Source organism: Brachyistius frenatus, unplaced genomic scaffold (genome assembly GCF_029030835.1).
Source record: "Brachyistius frenatus isolate BFR_SWC_R1_liver_20210118 unplaced genomic scaffold, ASM2903083v1 Contig_66, whole genome shotgun sequence".
In the NCBI taxonomy this organism is placed as follows: Eukaryota; Metazoa; Chordata; class Actinopteri; family Embiotocidae; genus Brachyistius; species Brachyistius frenatus.
In genome coordinates, this window is record NW_027210665.1 from 1,454,171 (window position 1) to 1,473,659 (window position 19,489).

General features: G+C 43.4%; 1 protein-coding gene across 18 annotated transcripts in view; it reads right to left on the minus strand.

Annotated features, from left to right (window-relative positions):
• Positions 1–308: 308 nt before the first annotated feature.
• mycbp2 (MYC binding protein 2) overlaps positions 309–19,489 on the minus strand; it is a 66,895-nt gene continuing 47,714 nt past the window's right edge. For 11 of the 18 annotated variants that reach the window (XM_069707006.1, XM_069707007.1, XM_069707001.1 and 8 more), the window contains 32 exons: positions 18,774–18,906; positions 18,536–18,661; positions 16,750–16,935; positions 15,174–15,278; positions 12,836–14,473; positions 12,579–12,748; positions 12,214–12,461; positions 11,950–12,114; positions 11,611–11,768; positions 11,315–11,514; positions 10,981–11,130; positions 10,738–10,898; positions 10,447–10,603; positions 10,128–10,352; positions 9,671–9,736; positions 9,110–9,349; positions 8,878–8,967; positions 8,696–8,776; positions 8,336–8,602; positions 7,432–7,715; positions 7,193–7,289; positions 6,958–7,077; positions 6,763–6,864; positions 6,531–6,659; positions 6,169–6,301; positions 5,967–6,070; positions 4,766–4,954; positions 4,567–4,674; positions 4,123–4,332; positions 3,921–4,028; positions 2,858–3,023; positions 309–1,700 (listed from right to left, as the gene is read on the minus strand). In XM_069707006.1, coding sequence (XP_069563107.1) covers positions 1,585–1,700; positions 2,858–3,023; positions 3,921–4,028; positions 4,123–4,332; positions 4,567–4,674; positions 4,766–4,954; positions 5,967–6,070; positions 6,169–6,301; positions 6,531–6,659; positions 6,763–6,864; positions 6,958–7,077; positions 7,193–7,289; positions 7,432–7,715; positions 8,336–8,602; positions 8,696–8,776; positions 8,878–8,967; positions 9,110–9,349; positions 9,671–9,736; positions 10,128–10,352; positions 10,447–10,603; positions 10,738–10,898; positions 10,981–11,130; positions 11,315–11,514; positions 11,611–11,768; positions 11,950–12,114; positions 12,214–12,461; positions 12,579–12,748; positions 12,836–14,473; positions 15,174–15,278; positions 16,750–16,935; positions 18,536–18,661; positions 18,774–18,906 — 6,432 coding nt within the window. In that variant the 3' untranslated portion in view covers positions 309–1,584. The remainder of the gene's footprint in view (positions 1,701–2,857; positions 3,024–3,920; positions 4,029–4,122; positions 4,333–4,566; positions 4,675–4,765; positions 4,955–5,966; positions 6,071–6,168; positions 6,302–6,530; positions 6,660–6,762; positions 6,865–6,957; positions 7,078–7,192; positions 7,290–7,431; positions 7,716–8,335; positions 8,603–8,695; positions 8,777–8,877; positions 8,968–9,109; positions 9,350–9,670; positions 9,737–10,127; positions 10,353–10,446; positions 10,604–10,737; positions 10,899–10,980; positions 11,131–11,314; positions 11,515–11,610; positions 11,769–11,949; positions 12,115–12,213; positions 12,462–12,578; positions 12,749–12,835; positions 14,474–15,173; positions 15,279–16,749; positions 16,936–18,535; positions 18,662–18,773; positions 18,907–19,489) is intronic. The other 7 variants (XM_069707017.1, XM_069707015.1, XM_069707012.1 and 4 more) reach the window with 5 other exon arrangements.

Sequence of the window (19,489 nt, forward strand, 5' to 3'; positions counted from 1 at the left end):
CTTCCCAATTTATTACAAGTCATAAAAATATGAGCTAAATGATCTTTAAAATGCAAATACTTGAACTTTCCTCCTGGTACATACGGACCATGTCAACACTGCCACTGCATATGAATTTTAGCAACAAACACCAGAGAATACATTTTGAATTCCCAATTTAGCACTGAAAAGCTCTATTTCCATTTTCCTGCTCTTTGCCGATATCTATGAGGGTTTCATTTTCTCAATAACGGTATTTACATATTTATAGAAACCATGTAGGTAGTTTCATGGAAATATCACCACTCATTAAGGGATGACACGGTGTATACTTTGCGAAACAGAGAACCTGGTTTATTACCATTCAACTCCATCCACCACAGATATTACAGAGCAGATTCACAAGTATTAAGCTTTTTTATTTAACAGCAGCTGCTTTTTTTCCACACTCTGTTCCCCTGACCCCCCCAATCCCAACTGCCTCCTACTAGGGAAAAGCATTACAGGTGCACAATTTTATTTGGTGTGAAGACTGGCCCCTCAAATCGTTCAGCTGTAATCAGTCTCACAGTGAGGTTTTTTTTTTTGTATTCCTGTAGGATTTGGTGCTTTTTTTCTTTTTTTTTCTTAACCGAACTGCAAAAACAGGATTTACATCCACCACTGTTCACTGCAGGCGCCAGTCTCCTCCTTCTCATTTCCAGACAACAGAAGAGCTCTGACATTTAGAAGAGGGGAAAATACGACTGTCTACTGTATAAAAATGTACAGTGGCTTTATTGACATACATTCCATAGGTTAAACAGCTGCAAAATAGGAGGCACACCCAGTATTGCACTTCATTAAAAGTTCTGGCTCAAAACATAACCCAGAATATCAAACAAAACTGAAGTGAAGAGTAGCAACTTCGGAATACAGCTATTTTGAATAGTATCATTATATACAAGATTAGATAAATCGTACACTATTTTCCTCCCAAACAATATTCTTAACAGTCTTATCAACCAACTCATCTTTTTTTGTCCGTCAACCCATGATGCACTTGACAGTGGAGAATACTGTACAAGATTACGAAAAAAGTTTACATAAACAATATTTTAAATTTATAGTTAGGAAGCTGGAAATACGGCCCGTTCCTTTTTTTTTTTTTTTTTTTTTTTTTTTAAACCCACGCTGATCCACTGTTGCCTTTAAGCAAATTTATTTCATATTCAATGTTTAATCTTGTATTGTTACACTTCAGTGATCGGGAGGTGTGCAACGTCTATAGAAGCCGAGGGAATACAACGGCCGCATGCAAACACGTCACAAGTTATCTTCTTTTTTTGTTTTTCTTCTTTTTTTTGTTTTTAAATCCATTGTTCTTTTTTCAATTCAGGTTACTCTGAATCCAAAGGAGCTACAGCTCGTGCCCGTAGCAGAGCCCGGATACTGATGTTGGTATGAGAGCAGACCTGAGGACTCTTGGCGTGGAGCAGAAACCTGGTCCAGTGTCCAGGAGACTTGACAAAACAAGAGTCAAGCTTGGCGGCTGAGCTCAGCAGCAGCAGCAGCAGCCAGAAATCACAGTAGACAAACTGGTTTTCAGTAAAAGTCTCATGTTGTTTAGAAGGTGTGGGCATTCCTGCACACCCCACAGCCCAGAGCAAACTCTTCCCCTGTCGGTGGATGGACCACATGCAAAGGGCATTCAGTGCCCTCCAGCTGCTTGCCTTTGGGCCCTGTGACAGAAGGACAATAATTACATCACCATTAATTTTCCTTTAAGTAAAATCATTTTCTATTTGGGACCATACAACAAAAATTGGGGAGGTCAGACAAAGGGTGAGTTAAGTATTTTTTAATTTTTACTCAAGGGAGGGTAGTCTGTTGTTGGGACAGCAGGGGAGGAGGCTTTTTATCTCAGGATTTTATATTTGTAATGTATTCTGGGGTTAAATTATTAAATTCTTCAAGTATTAGCACTAGAGATGTTACAAAAACTCATATTTTGTCGATGACAAAATTTGGAAAACCTGCCTGTTCTTATAGGGTACTGGAGATATCATAGATACCGGAGATCCTGGACAAGAAGAATGTGTGTAATAGTGGCAGCAAGTGCAGATGCAGCAAAAATGACTACTGTGACTGGCAAGAATCATATATAGAGTTTTTTTGCATTCGAGTAGAATGAGAAGGGAAAAATTATAGACGACCGAAAGCCCAAATGCAAATATGCAGATAAGAGACAGGTGTCTGGATTTGTACACAGAATTCAAGGTGAGTAAGTTTCAGTTTTTAGATATATAATTTACATGCTCACATCCTGAAGTGTCACTGTTATTGTTTGTGAATCACAAAAGCTGAAAGAAATGCTCCACGTAATGTCCGCAGAAGCAGTTAAAGGTCATAACGTGAGCTGGATGGTTAGCAGACTACTGTCATAACATTGTGAAACTTTTTTTTTTTTTTTTTTTTTTAATAAAAGAGTTTACATCAAAAATACACATTTGATTAATCAATTATTTTTGGTATTAAATTTGGGATTGAAAATCCTAGTATTAAGTGGTATCATGACATCCTTAGTCAGCACTAAAACATTAGGCACCTCGGCTCTGTTCAACAGGCTGTTGCAGGCCTGATGGTTCTTGCAGCTCTTTATATGAAAAAAATTCAAAATTTGTTTTATAATGTTTATCATAAATATATATATATTTTATTTATTTTTTTCAGATAGAGGGGAGTAATTCAGTTTTATATAATCAAGAAGATAAAACTAATAACACCGGAAAGAGGTTTGATTTCTCCTCCGTGCCCACTACGATCCTTTTCATACAGTCGCTAAAGTCTCGGTAAAAGTCTGAATAAAGAAAGTCCAATGAATAGAATCACTAAGTACCTGCAGGACAATGTGGCAGCTCCTCCTTGGGGACACTGGTCATCCTCTGGAAGTCATCGTGGCAGGCATTACAGAAGTGTGTGGTGCCAAAGCAGAAGAAAACAGCCACAGAGCAGCAGTACCGGCATTTATACTCCAGGAAGTCTGTGCCATGCTTGGAGCACATCTGATGAATGAACACAGGAGATACACAAAATGATTAGATTTTGTTATATTAGTACAGATGAGCACCATTTTCAAGGAATAGTTTGACATTTTGGGAAATTCTGCTCTAGTTGAGAAGTCATGCAATTCCCTGTGAAACCAAAACTCATTGTTATACGCCTTCGTTTTCTTAACAGATTGAATAAGACATAGTCTCACTTTGCCTGATTTATCTCCACCAGGCTGTGACAGCGCTGCAGAATGGTCTGACTACAGCCATATATCACTGTGATACAGAGGAAAACAACACTGTTTGTACTCCTCTAAACAGTCGTCTTGGGAGGCGTTAAGGCCTGAATGCAGCTTTACAAAATAGTGTCAGGGGGAACATTTGGACAGGTCAGGCGAGCCTTGTCAATAAAATGGCTAAATTCCTTCAAAAACAAATTAAAAACCGAGCAGCCCTGCCTTGCAGCACAATTCAAATATTTGTCAGAAGTTGCCATTTTGTTCAGAGGTTGTTGGTTTTTCACATTATGACGGGGATTTTTAAAACCGGTAACAACCAGAGCGCAGAAGGGCGGGAGACTGTTGACTGAAATTGTCAGCCAATGGCAGGTTTATACCAACAGTCTACATCCAGTGACTCAAACCAAACAATATATAACATGTTAATTGACGAACTTTAGAGATGAAGTTTGGTTGATTTTAGTACTTTTGACAGAGCAAGACAAGTTGTTTCCCCTGTTTACAGTCTTTATGCAAAGCTAAGCTAACCAGCGGCTGCCTATTGCTTCATACTGAGCCTTCAGACACAATCGTCTCATAAAAACTCTCAACAAGAAAGCAAACAACTGTCATACTATTCAATTGAAGTGCTTCTTGTACAGCAAGATTCTCACAGGTATCATTTACCCACCTGAGCCCGAGAGACATCTGAGCATGCTCCACAGATCAGCTCACTGGGGTCGTAGTCATCTCCCTGTCCTGCCTCCGCATCACAGCGAGCCTCTCCTCCAAAATATGCCTGGAAATGGGGACACCATTAATTCTCTCATCCTCTACGACATTAAAAAAAAAAAAAAAAAAAACATCTCTCAGATATATAATCTATAAGGTACCTTCTTGCACTTGTAGCAGACGTAGTATGCATATCTGTTCATGGCAAAGCCTGCAGGGTCATTGTGGAAGCGTGCTCCTGGTGTGGTTATTGCCTCACTCTTGTGCAGACCCTCATACTCCAGCCTCATCAGAGCCTTCCTCCTCACATCCTCATAGAGCTCCTTGATGGGATCGAGCAGGTCCTTGATCACAGAGTGATTGATTTTGTTCTGCACACAATGAAACAAACAAAACAGCACATTTTCATCAAGGTGTTTCTGTTGGGTTTACTGCATGCGTGTCACAAAGCTGATTATGAACAAAGCCGGACAGGACATGGAGCTTTTTCAACAAAGCGTTCAAACAAACAACACAATCAAGTTTGAGGTGTGGTGCAATCAGTTTTCAGCCTCTTTGTTGTTGGGTTAATCCTTCAAACTCGAGGGAGGCAGGTGACATCGTACCTTGCAAATGGGACACAACATGAACCCAAATGTGATTCGGGGCCCGAGCCAGCGATTTTCGAGAACACGACGGGTGCACTGAAGGTGGAACACGTGAGTGCAGTCCAGCTGGAAACAGATCAAACGGTTAAACAGTTAAAGGAGAACAAATTCAAACTCTAGAGGTGAAATTCTTTAAAGTGCCTGTATTTAGAGCTACCTGTACTGCAGGAGCAGCAGAGAGGGCTTCGGTGAAGCAGATCATGCACATGTCATCTGCATCCTGCTTTAGACAGCCAGTGTTTTTGTCACAGCCGTGCAGACATGGAAGGCAGGTCTCCTCATTCTTGACTCCTCCACATGGGTGTCCACAGGGATGAGTCTTACTGCAGGCCAGTTTAGCGTACTCCTGAGAGGGCGTGAAAAGAGCTGGTGACGCTTAGGAACTCCAGAGCGTTATTTTTATTACAAATTACTCTGCAGTCTTTCATCTCTAAATTAATACACTAATAAATACACTTCTCTACGGAGCTCTACAACAACTAATACGTGTCTTATGTAAAGACTTATTTAACTCTCTGAAAGGGGTGTACAACACCTCATCCATTATTTATAAAGCTCACCTCAGATTATTCTTTTTGAGACGATTAATTCCCAGTGCACAGTGGAGGATTTTCAAATCTTAAACAATTTTAAAAACGCGAGAGACCACAGTCACCACAACAGATTAAACAGATTTCTAATATTTGAATCATAAGAATGCACACATCAGTTGTTTCAGTCAGAGGAATGTCCACACACTGGGTGTTTATACTAAACTTTTTCAGAGTGGTGATTGCTGGGGCTTGAGATGTCTCAGAGACTCATGTAATCAAACATGACTTCTGACTTCAGCTGCTTGCACTGATGCGTGCTATATTTTGCACCAAAAAACAAAATTGGAGAAAAGAAAATTTTATGAAGTCATGGCTCACAAGGTAGTAAGATTAGCAACTAATGTTGTGCCAGTTTCAGGAAGTTTAGGGTCCTGAATGTGAGAACATCAAATTGATCTCCTCAGAAAAAAGACAAATCAAAATTGATTCAGATTTTTTTTTTTTTTATAAAGTGTATTTATAGCTAATTCATTAAAATAAAAAAATGCCTTTTAAGAAAATGACAGAAGTATTTGTGGTACGAATGGTTATAATATAAAAATTCTCTATCGTGTCCTCGGTTTCACTATTTTGTTTGTTTGTATTTGTGTTTCATTTTGTTTGTGTGCATACTCCATACTTGCAGGCATTTTGTGAAATAAAAACAAAATATTTTGACATTATTTTTAATGCTTCAAAAATGGACACCACAGACTACCTGCACAGACTACACATACAGATAAATGTAGTGTCCAAGTTTTTCATGTCATGGTTATCACTCAGTACCTGGCAGTCTGGGTCTGAGCAGACGCTTCCCACTGCAGACAGCTCCGTCCCATTCCTTGTGCCACAGAACCTGCAGGCGTCCGAGCTGCTGGAGGCTGGTTTACCTACAAGAATATGAGGCAGGTCAGAACAGTAGAAAGCCTGTCATAAATTTACTGTCATGGCCATGTACAATATTACTGAGCAAAATTCACTATGTTACCTGTGTGCTCTCTGAACTCCACCATGGCCTTCATGGTCTTTGAATCAGCCAGAGCCATGAGCCAGAAGAGCTTGGTCCTCCCACAGCCTTCATGGAGATCCACCTTTATGGCCTCCTCTTCCTCTTTAAACACCTGAAGCAGGCATGAAAATAAGACCGAGCACATTGACGGAACAACATCCACCTCCTTAAGAAGAATGGGCAACAACAAAGGCTGCTTATGAGAGGGTGACATATTCTCTGTTGAATAATAAAACAATTGTCTGTCATTTTAAACCACACAGGACTCCTTTCTTTTCCACAATATTTTTTATAAAATGTTTCCAATTACACATATCCAGGCTTAAAAAAATAAACCTCACCTGTCTCTGGTGAGAGCGTGTGCGTCGGTGCAGGTGGAGGAAGCGGTCACAGTCGGTGCACAGGTTGCCACACATGTTACACAGGATGATGGCTGCCGTCTCGCCGTCGTCATGGTTGTCGCACATGGGCTGTGGATAGAAGAGGAGGAAATCAATTATTATTATAGTATATATAAATATAATTACTATAGTTTCACACAGTGTAGACCATGGCTATCTATTTAATCCTCACCATCTGCTTCTGCTGTCCGTCTTTGCCCATCCAGCGCCCAGAGGACAGCCTGTCCACGTGATCCTGGTCCAGCACACACAGTGATGCCAAGGCCAGCCACAGCTAAGACACAGAACAGGGAATATCACATGATAGTAAATATACAGTCTTTTTCAAATAAAGATACATGTTCTGCTTATGAGAAAATCCTCATACCCTTGTCGTTGCGATACAGCGAACAGGAGACCGATGCTCCTCCTCCATTTTGGTCAGGGCTATGATGGTCTCAGCAATTGCATTTTTGGTGACTCTGGACCAGGCATCTGAGAGGTGACCCTAAAAACGGCACATAACTGTGTTAGAGGTCCTTTTTCCAATGCCGTCATAATTGCAGCAAATCGACGACAATGATGATGAATGAGGTTCATCGCAAAAAACTCCAGGAACTTACAGCTGCCATGTCTTTAACCAGCTTTATGATGATCTCAGCGATCTGTGGAGGAGTGGAGCCTTTCATCCACCAGTGGCTCTCCCCTCTGCGGATGTAGCTGAGCACAACAGGAAAAGGCAACATGCGTACAAATGTAAGAAAATAAACATATTCCACAAACTATATCTGAGTGAAATTGTGTTATGGCTTTGGCAAAAATCAAATTTTTGAGCATCCCGACAGGCCGAACAGAAACTCACCTGGAGTTGAAGATCATGGGCAGCGTGACGGTAGTGACCCCTTTGCCTGCAGCCATGCCGGCTGTGCCAGAGATGGTGGTGCCTTTGGCTTTCAGCTGCACAGTGAGCGCTTTTGCGATGCAGCCCAGGAACATGTCGAGGATGCCCAGTTTGTTCCAGTCCCCCTTCTCGGTGGAGTGAATGATGTCACTGATGTCTGCTGGGGGCAGGGCCTTCACCCCGATGATGCTGGCTAGGCGCACCGGCGTCACCTCCGGTAGGACACGTCTGAGCAGTGACGTCACCTAAGAAGAGGTAACGTAAGAAATATTTTTAATAATCCCACAGGATACTTACCTTAACATGTACACAGAAAAAAATATGTTTTTAAAACCTATTATTTGAACGTAATTGACTCTAAACCATAAATCAATTTAAAGGGACAACATCTTGATACAAATTGGATCTTTGTCAGGTCTCTATAATAAGACAATGTCTCACTGATTTTAATTCTTCATGACCACGATGTGGCCAACAGCGATTGGCTGAAGTTAGTTGCTGGATGCTTGGAAACATTTACAGTCTGGAGGATTCAAGGAGGTTTATTGCCATTCCAGACAAGCTGGTACATGAAGGGAACGAAATTCAGGTCTCCAAACCGTCTAACTCAAAGATCAACATGCATAGCATGTTTGGCGCTGAGGAGCAATATTTTGACGAAAGCATCCCCATTTTGAATATGGCACATAAAAGGACACACATGCATGTATGCAGGCACACGTGTAACGTGATGCATTACCGCAACTACAATAGCGCTATTCTACCGACTGCCAGTTGGTGGCGGTATGAACATAAACTTGTTCACATCAAAGCCCCACAGAGTTCCTTTAAACACTACTTTAGATGTGTTTACATGCTCTCCTACCTGTCTCTGTACTCGAGGGGAAGCTGTGTGCAGCAGAGAAAACAGGTCTTGCATGAGTGTGAGCTGCTGAGCTAGGTACTGGCGCCCGACATTGGAGCCACTCAGCGCCAGGACCATGGAGAGGAGCTCGAAGCAGTAAGCGTCTGAGGAGGCGTCATCGTCGCTGGGCTGAGAGTTGGCGTTCTCCTTGCTGGAGATGGCATGTTCCCACTCCTCCCTCACACGTGTGGCCTCCATACGGATGGCCTGGACGATGTGCGCACACACCTTGGAAATGGGATACATCCATTAGGTTAGATGGCAGAGATTGTCATGTTTTACCATTAGTTGATGTTTGGAGGTCACTGCTGAATGCTTTACCTGTTTCTGCAGGTTGGTCAGTTTGCTCCTGCTGAAAATGATTCCCACCATGTGCTCTTTGAGGTCTGCATCAGATGGTACCTATTCACAAACATGCATAAAGGAAATGTGCAAAACGTTAGAGTCAAGGTCACTAAATATGAGTTGGTTGAACAGAGCGGTTAAATGATCAGAGTGCGGACCTTGTCTTCTCCCTCGGGAGATGAAAGTAGGTTCTTCTCCTCCTGCTCTGGAGTCGGCTCCGCATCTCCACAGATTAGTTTTCCAAAAACCTAAATGTACGCAGACAAATATTAACGGAAAGGTTTACAAGAAATTACAGCTGTTTTTAACCACATTTAATATCTGCAAACAGAGAGTATGAGAGGAGAAAATATGTTGTCAGGTGGAATAAGGCACATGAATGAAGCAGACCTGTGAGGTGATCAGGCGGAAAACTCTCAGAGTCTCAGCTTCACAGTTCTTCTGCTGGGCCATGCTGGCTGAGATTTGTCCCAGTATCTTGATGCTCTCGCCCTCCTTCCAACCGAGCACCTTCACCTGACGCACCCTCAGGGTATTTTCAGGCCCTTTCAGTTCCACCTTGATCACATGATGATCTCCTCCAGGAAGCTCACTTGTCACCCAGCCCATGTGCCGCGAGTCGAGGTCGACCTGTGACAGAAAGGCAGAGGGATGTTCCTAGCGCTCTGCCTGTAAATCTTGTAAATCTTATACAGACTAATTTAATGGTTTATTATTTATGTGTCCCTCGTCTCAACTCAATATAATTTGAAAGATTGAATAATTAATTGATTACTTTCTCTGCTTTATGTAGCACAGAAAAAAAATAAACACCACAGAGGCTGCCTGCCTCCTGTTGCACAAACATTCAAGACTTTTAAAAACATTCATTAAACTACAAATTACTCTGGTTATACTTTATCCCCATGTTTTTTGAGTCATTCATTGTGAAGCCAAAGAAAATGTTCATACCTGTTTGATTCTGCAGAGGTCCTCTATTGCTTTTCCACACAGGAATGTCACCGATGTCACTTTGTTCTATAGGTATTAAAAAAAAAAAAAAGTAAGTTAAATGCACTGAAAACCTATACACACATATATCTGGCATCATAATTGTCATCAATTCCACTTTGACTTAAATTTGACATTTACACTGCAAGGCCCGGGACACACAGGCTGCGTGGCGTGTGCGTAACCTCGCCCGCACTGCACGGCTGCAGCTTGCTTGTGTGTTTGTTTGAGGTCCGACATGTGATGAGTTGTAACCGAAAAGCAGGTAAGTGATTTCTGTTAACATGGTCGCCAAAATAAAAACACGCCATGCAGCAACAGGTGACTCGCACGCCACGCAGGCCAGGTGTCCCAGGCCTAACAAGCACAGCTTGATCCCGTAGTGACTGAATAGCCTGGTTGGCTGTTGCTTCCTTACCCCGATGTCTCTGGAGTTGTCCACATGAACGGACACCTTGGAGGCGTTGATGCCTTTCACACAGCTGATGGTGATGCTCTTGGTTTTGTTTTTGTCCTCATCTCCAGACTCCCAGAAGGTCTCCGTGGAGCCGTCTGTTAGGCTGCCGATCATAGCGGGACGACTGGACGTCTTGATGTCTACGACGCTGGTCAGGTCCTTCAAACAGGTAACCAGGCAGAGATCCTATATGACGACACACACATTTGCATCAGGTTAGTGCACAACAGAACAGTTAATAAAAGTCAAATCACTGCTGAGTAAGAGGTTGCTTCCTTGCCTGGCTCATTGCTTCGTAGCCAGACTGCACACTGATGTTGAAGCTCTCCTCACTGTCTCCATCATCTGACTTGGACAAGATGTTGTTAATGTGATGGAAAACGTTGCTCTGGTGGAGGAACTGGTGGTCGGACTGCTTGAACTTGAGACTCCAGCACCTAAAAGAATGACGCACAACCATTTATTTCACATTAAATGCTAATGAAGCTCAGAATTGGTAAAAATACAGAAGGAAGAAACATGAAAGTGTTTGTGACAGTAAACGGGCTCCTATTTCAACCAGAAACTGTACCTGAGAGCCATCTGCTGTAATGAGCTGCCACTGGGAAGTGACATCATGAGATCAGAGATGGTCTGAAGGAGGCGGTGGAAGGTGTGGGGGAGAGGATGAGCTGCTTCTCCGGCAATAACGATGTCAGACAGAGGATGTTCACAAACACCGAGGTCCCGTTCCTGTGTAGAGATGTTCAGAATTAGAAAATACAACAGAGCAGAAGTAAAGCTACATGCTCCTTAACTGTAAGCTGCTCATCACCTGTTCTACGTTTTCTTTGTTCCCCTTGTTCTCATCATCTTCCTCATCCTCAGGTTCAAAGGGTGATGGCGTGAGAGATGCTACAAAATGCCAGAGAATGTCATGCAGGGAGGTGGTCTGGATCACATTGCACAGCAGCCAGTTGAATGCCTAACAGAGACATAAAGAGAAAATTGTATTAATTAGTCTCATTATCAAAACACTTTAGCTGATTCATTACACAAAACTCAGCCAATTAACTGCTGATGATCCCTCAACACTGCTTTATAATTGGCAATAATTAAAGTAAGACAAAGCGATGGGATTCAGGATATTGTAGTGTAGACAGCTGTACCTCCATGGCAAACACCCTGCAGGCAGACTTCCTCAGTGCATGCTTCATGGCTACCTCCAGGCCCTCAAGGTCGTGGTGCTGGATAACAAAGGCCAGGACAGGCCATTGGAAGTTCCTCTCCCCCTTACTGAGCGAGCCGTGGGCCGAGATCAGTCGCGACAACTCAGGAGACGGGTGCCGTAACAGGGAAGAACCAACTTCTTTACAGAGGACAGAGGAGGTTAATATTAGAAATAATGATGCCACTTACACTGAAAGTATCAATAATCATTTGTCAACAGATTAAATGTGATTACCTGCATCCCCACTATGAACCCTGCGCCTGGGCACAGCTTTGACCCGAGCTGGACAAGGTGAGTGTTGCTTGTCGTACTCAGATGCTACGACTGAGTACGACCTCTGAAACACGGTGCGCTTAGCGGTGTCGCTGTCTGTGATCGGGCTGGTCTCAAGACTAAAGGACAGAATGTGAAGACAGACACAGATTAGTCAAGTTTACCCTCCAACTTGATGTCTGTGGATCGTATAAACAGTAGAAGGTGATGCAGCAAAAAGATCTGCAATTTACTCACCCTGTAAATACAGTAGTGCAGGAAAATTTAAGTAATTAAAGACCATGTTTAAAGATGCGTTACCTGGGGGGCATTGATTTCATGTTGCTCTCTGGTTCCTCAAACACATTGGGGCAGGCATCAGGTGTGACTGAAATATAGGGCGCAGGAACAGATGTTGAGCGCAAATACCTCATCTCATCTTGGAAAAGATTATCATCTTGGTAGGCCCCAAAGTTCTCTTGTTGCCTAGAGGATGAGAGGAGAATGAAAGAGACTCAGATCATTGTGACATAGTACTGCGAGATTTGAAAGTGACAGCTTATTATTAACTGAGCTTGTAACTACCTAGCTAGTGTCTGTAGGTAGAGGCAGCCCATTTTATTAGGGAGTTCTTCCGACACGCCCTCCTTCAGGCTGGGCAGCAGCTGGGAGTGAAGGGGCCGCGGAGGGTGGTGGCACAGCATGCTGGGTTCAGCCGCGCTGCTGAGGGACAGCAGGAACAACGCGTTGGCCCGGATCACCTGGTGGGCCTCCATAGTTGGCAGCGCCCTCGGGGTCTTCACCTGCAGGGGCTTCTTCCTCGACTGCTTCACCTGGCACAGAACATGCAGATTGGGTTTGGTTCAAGTGGTCCACAAAGTCCGAATAATGTTAGAAACTGAAAAGAGGGACGACGATTTAAACACTGAAGGCTTGCGGCGGTGAGCTACCTTTTCCCTGGCAGCAGTCTGTTTCTCTCTGAGGTATTTCTCCCGACAACGATCGCACACCAAATACCAGGTGCTGCCTCCGATGCCTCCATCTCCACAGTTTCCAGCCCAACCACCGCAAAAGTGGCCAATACTGTTGTAGCCCTGGCCCCCGGCATAGCGACCACAGCCTATCATGGAAATACAAGGGAGGGGCATTAAGAACCAGAGAACAGTAACAGTATAGAAAGCATGCTAAAAGGGCCTTGGACTCTTACCTGGGTGAGCCTGTCTCATGTGGTAGGTGACAGGGTAAGGGTGAGACTCCCCGCACAGCTCACAGATAGTGTCTTTCTCTGGTCCACCCATGGCGAGCTGCGCCATCTCCCCAAACAGATTCCCTCTTGGACGCACCTCTGCCTTCTCCCGTTTCTTCTTCTCCTTCTTTGCCTTTTTACTGTCTTTCTCGTGTTCCTTCTTCTTTAAGATGGCACTGGACCCCGGGCTGGGGAAGATCATGTTCTGAGTGGCCGCCTTGATGGTGGCCATTGAAATGTCCTCCCAGAATGCTACCAAATGCTGTAGTGTTAACGGTAAAATTGACTTTGCCCTCATAGAGGGATGAGAAGTCATCTCGTAGGAAATGGCCTCTCCTTTTCCGTCCTCACACTTCTCTGGCAGTGGAGGTTCCTTCAGCATAGATAATACCTTGTTTTTGTTGATGCTGCCCATTTTGGAGATGTCTGGGCCGTGCGGAGAAATATTGAACATGTTAAGTGCAGAGGAAATCTCTAAGGAGTGGCGGTTCTTTAACTTGCTCTCTTTCTCCTCAGCGCCCTGTCCTCCCAGGGAGCTGCGAATGGGGGCGTGCTCTTTGGTTAAGTCTGGGTTGAACTTGAGGAAGGAGGAGCAGGCCATGGCGTCATGGACGATGCCCTCGTGCCACAGGAATGCTGCGAAGACGGCGCGAGCACATTCAGCCACGGAGGGCGACATGGCCTGTTTGGCTGGCTCCGTGACCCTTGATGTACTCTCACCTTTAAACAGAGGCCCAGATTTGTCCTTCTTAGGGCGGGTGTGTCGACTGGAGGCTTTCCGGCTGACTTTGGGTGATGAGCGGCTCTCCTGTTCCTCCTTGACAGGGGCTTTGCCGATGCTAAAGTGCACCTTCGATGATCCCTCTTCAGCATTTTGGACCTCCACGTTCTCGTCATTGCCATCCTCGTTAGTGAGGAGAGCACTCGAGGTGCAGACCTCCACTACTTCACTATGGAGGTTCTCTTGGGTTACATGTGGAGAAGGAACACGGTTCTCTGCATTACTGATCACTCCTTTATTTGGATCTTTAGGAGACAGTTTGGGTTTAGGGGAGGTAGATCTGCCCCTCAGTGGCTCAGTGAGGGGAACCTTCTTCTTTCTGAGTGTGTCTGGGTCCAGAGTGTAGGAGTCTGATTTGGACCTCTCTCTGGGAGGATCCAGCCGAGCCTTGGATGAAGGGCTAACTTTAGGTGGGAGGTTCTTGTCATTGTGGGCTGAGGAAGAGTGTTGGGAGGACGTGCTGGAGGGACTAGATCTACCTGAGGACGACACGCCTTTCTGTTTGGGAGAGGAGGAGCGAGAGCCAGGATTTGGGGATTCAGCCCGATTTCCTGGGGTCCTACCGTCTGCCTTTAGAGCCTGCAGAGTGTTGTGATTTGGGGAGTGGGAGCGGCTGTGAGAGTCGGACCTAAGCTTGGCCGTGTCTGATCGCAGGATGAGGGCCTCGCTAGCTGACAGTCCACCCTCACTTGTCTTCGTCCTGCTCTGTTCAGAGGAGCGGCTGCCCCGAGTCTCCTGTTTGGGTGAGCGGTTCTCCTGACGGTGTTTGGAGGACGGGGACATGGGCCGAGCACCGGACATCAGATTCCCTCGTTCACCTAAACATTAACAATTCAAACATAGTTACACCACACAGCAGGGCGTCATCAGCGGTAAGAGTGTTACTGTAACTGAACATCTGAGTGAAAATGTCATGTAAGGAAGATTCAGTCAGTAAAATGAAATGAAGGGCAGAGAGACACCTATAGTCCCAAAGGTGAAATATGTTATACCTTGTAAAGAAAATGACAGTGAGTGACAGATCAGACTTTTACTTGACTAGCTGTGTGCTAGGTCAAAGCTTTGTCTGGTACCAGACAAGCTCTGATGTGGATGAGGATACCTAGTGGACCATGGAAGCGCTGATGAAAAATGGATACCAGCCCAGTCCTGGGACCACTTCTATAATACTGGATTTAGCCTCTGTATTAACCAGAAACCAGACAACTACTCTCGTGACTGAAGACATCATAAAGATGTCTGAAAGTCAAATCATAGCTTCTAAATTTGACCTGCTTTTAACCTCAATTTGAAATCATGTGTCTCAAGCAACAGGTACTAATCTCAGTTTTTCCACTCTATATTATAATGTGTTCAAACGCATAAAAAAATTTGGAAGGTTAGCACAAACACAAGATGCCTAAAAAGTTACTCATGAGCTTAAGAACAAAGATCTCTGCAGAAAAGACTGTTATTTGTTGAGTTCCTACCCCACCCTCTGTTCAGTCTGAGGGAGGCATGCATGCTGTGATTACCCACCCTTTTGCCTTAGAGCGAGAGATGAGAGAGCAGTACCATGCCCAGCCACGGACACACTGCTTTTGTGCACACGCTCGCGAGAAGCAAGGCTGCGTGATGAACCATCTACAGCGGAAAACAGTGGAGCAGGTAAACAAACAAGATAGGGAATGCAAGGAGGCCACCACAGAGAGAAAGGAAAGGAAGAAAAGAGAGAGGCAATGGGGTCAAGTCAAGAGGGTGGAATAGAAAAAGGGGGAAAAGTACGGCACGTTAGAGTAATGGGAAGTCAACAGGCAGAGAAACCGATAGTCGTGAAGAAAGTAAAACTTATAGAAGACGTCATTGAGCCCTTCAAGTGTCACGGAGAAAAAAAAAAAAAAAATTGTACACATTTTAGGAATTTGTGCCCCCTCCTTTCTAGTAGAGGGCAGCAAACACCTTTGGCTGAATTTTTAAAGTAAACAACAAAGAAAGCATGTATGAGGTGCTGCAGGACCCTGAAGCCGACTTTGAATTAATATTCTCAGTATCATCCAAGTTTGTCAAGAAAAATAGTCTGTTATCTTGTAAAAACAGGTTAAAGGGATCTCTGCTTTAACAGCCAAAACTTGAAGTCCACATATCTCCAATAACAAAAAAAGAACTGTACAAATCCATAAATGCAAGATGACTAATAGCATAAACATGAACTCTTTATGCATGATCTGTTTTTTTTCTTCAATTATTTAGTTTTTTCCCCTGACACCTCCAGGGCTCCATAAGAAAATACACAACCAGGTAAAACAATGAAAATAGACAGAAAGTAGCAATGAAGAAGGAGATACTGACAGGGAGAGAGAGGGCTATACAGGCTGAAAAAGATAAACAGATATTGTGGATGCTATTGGAAAATAACTGCGGTGCGTTTGTATATGAATTCTCCAGTTGAAATATAACAAACTAGGCATTTATGTAATGTACCATTAGTTAATGACTGATGTGATTTATTTCTGTTTTAGCAGGTTATTGTTGACAATAAACACAATTTACTATTGTAAACAAACTGCTCAGACCACCGTTGTTTACTTTTGCCCTGGGCTGGTTGAGGCGGAGAATGAAACAAGGTGCTGTTTGAGGATGGAAGATGCAGATCTAAAGTTAAAGCAGCAATGAAGAAGATGAAGAAGATGAAGAGGGTAAAAGGCACGCCGAACAAGAGAGCAAGCAGAGCAAGCATAAATTAAGCAGCTCAGCCTATTACTTGAGCGCATGGCAAAAATATCCAAGATATTTAGTCTAGTATTAAAGTTTGAAATCTTGTTTTGAAAAACAAACAAAAACACCTGTCAATGCATATTGTTTTGCAGGCAATGTCAGCTGACATGTGCTTTTAAGAAACAAGATTTTAACACTGAATAATAGACCTGTTGGCCTGTAAAGGATATTTCTGCAGTGTGGAGAATAACTGCACCCTCACATGTAACGCATCACTCCTGCCTCACTCCCAGAAAATATGATATATAATGAACAGAAGAGAAACCAGGGAAAAAAGTTTGGGAGGAGACGGATCAATACCCGATCAAGCAAGCGCTGTCAGAAAGCAGGACAGACTTACTCAGAAGCTGTGGTTGTGGCTGAGACAGTTGGGAGGGGGATTGTCCAAACACAAATGGGCTGTGGACAAGGGAAGAGGAGGAGGAGGAGGGAGGTTGGGCAGCTTGCTCAAATACGGAGGAAGAGGGGGCTGCTGAGAGGAAGGGCCCAGACTGAATGGAATTCAGTATGGCACTCAACCGGTCACCTGCAAACATGGAGACAGAGGAAGGGGAAAAACTACAGCTTACACTACGGTTTGAGGATTCCAACCATTCAGTCATCTCCCACAAGAGGAGCTATTATGGGCATCGTAGAAGTCTTATTTTGAGCCCTGAATTAAGGGTGTAAACTCAAACGACTACATATCTGCCAAATTATGTGTCTTGATTGGTAGATTCGTCAGACACAAAAAATATTCAGGAGGAATTGCTACCCGTTTGCTCAAAGGTGATATTAAAAAGAACAAAGGCTTCCCTCTCTTCACATCACAAACCGTTTTAACTTCTCCCAAGCGTAACTACCATCAATAAGCTCTACGTGCAAGCAGCCATTGAGAGATCTTGCCTGTGTTAATGCCAGCCACACTGACAGCAGTTTAAACAAGAAAGCAGTCACACAGAAGGCTTGGCGGCATGTTTGCATTCAGCATAGCAAACAGACTGAGGGGCATTTTCATTACCCTCTGGACTAGAGTTGGGCTAAAGTAAAGCTTACACACAGATTTACATTTAGCAAGTTAAATGCAATCAGATTTGTGTTTGGCCTCACTGTATGTGGCTCACCTTAAACATGGAGACACATGAAATGACATTTATATTTGTTCTGCACTGTGATGGCAATTGACTAACTTTGTACTGTATTGTGTATATCAGCGGGGCTTAGTATCCCACCAGATCAACCTCCTTTTAAAGAGAAGTGAGGAAGGAAAGAAGCAGTTTGAGAGAAACCAGGCATGATACTGCAGAAAAGCACGGAAACAATTTTGGCAACCATTCATTGATGGTGTAGCAAAATTAGTAGGTCAAGTCAGGTGATGTTCACAGTACTCTACCATATGTTGAAGAAAACTGTGATTATGTAAATGATCCAATGTTTTCTTAGTAATCAAGGCAACATAGTGGAAAGGGTGAGAGAGGTGTTCAGAGCCACCCAACTGTAAACAAAGCCCATAGTAGTCCAAATGACCAGAAGCACACTGACTGGCCCATGCACGCACACATATGCCTGACATTGCAGATGTGAGGCATGAAATTACAACAGTAGAAACAAAACAACAACAAAACAAAGAAAACATGCATAAACAATAAGAGGTGATAGATCAATGACAGATGGAACCTGTGACTTCAAATAGACTCATATTAGATCACATATACATAGAGGAGATAGTGGTGGAAATTGTAGAAGTTATTTTCCGAGTCATACTTTATTTTGCATAAAGAATAAAGTACACTTGCTAGAGCAATTATATGCATAGATTAGTTATATCTTTTAATATATGTGGAAAAAAATAAAGAACTAGCATGTCAACCAATTTATACAGTTGGGTGATGCAACAACTGTCTTGGTCAAAAGACCCGGAGAAGTCATTTGACGTATGTTACAATAAAAGAGGGAATAGTGAAGATACAGGAGCAGAGTGAAGTATTAAGTGAGAAGTACAAATCAGAAATATTGCTTAAAGTCTTTGACTACAACCTGAGGGCTCCATAATTAAACTATTATTAACACCAAAAGAAAGTGATGTGCAGATTATGTATGTTCTTGAATTGTCTATCACAATTAACTCTACACCGAGTTGGCCTCACCTTTGTTGTTGGAGATGCCATAGTCAAAGCCCTGTGCTCCATTTGAGGTTGTGGCTCTGTTGAAGGCCTGCACAGAGAAGGGGCTAGGTGGTGGGGTCTGGTTCCCATGCTCAAGCAATGCTTGTTCTGCAAAATTAGATCATAGCATCATATCACATTTTGTGGTTTCAAGATTTTCACCACTGACTTTAAATCTAGGTTCGGAGCCAGCAGACAGTCAGGTCGAGCTGTGGCTTACCATCATCGTGGCGAAGGTACTGGTTTCCACCGCGGTCCCTGGCCAATGACCAGGCCTCTCCTTCATCACTCTCACAGAACTCCACTACACTGTTTTTATCCAGCTGCACCCAGGTTCCCTCTGAGTTGACCACCTGATACACAAACAACACTCTTTATCTGTACTCACACACACACACACACACAACACATTTGCACACATTGTCAATCATCATCTATGAAAGCTATAATCCATATTTGCCCACTCTACATCCAGTTTATTACTGCACATACGAAACCATGACACAAACTCCTCTACAGAAGATCACTGACATGCAAGCATTCAACCCATCTGATTGACACATACAAAAGACACAGCAGCAGATCACAGGAAATTGATTTTGTGTATCAGCAGATACTGCTGGGCAAAACTGATGTAGCTGAAATAAAAAAATTAAAAAAACTTACTCTAAGAAAGGGGAAGCTTATTGAAAGGTAAATGCATGAAGTTGTTTTTTCTCAACTCCCTGAAATATTATCATTTTGGAAAAACAGACACAGATGGAAGTATTAGTATGTGCAGGCTGCATCTCCCAGATCCACACAGGGCATTCGAGTACAGGAAACCATTGAACAGCATGACACACCACAGCAGCCAATGACAGGTCATAACCAAAAGAGGGGAAGGCTCCACATCATCAGGCCAAAGATGTTCAAAAGTATATTGACAGAATTGTT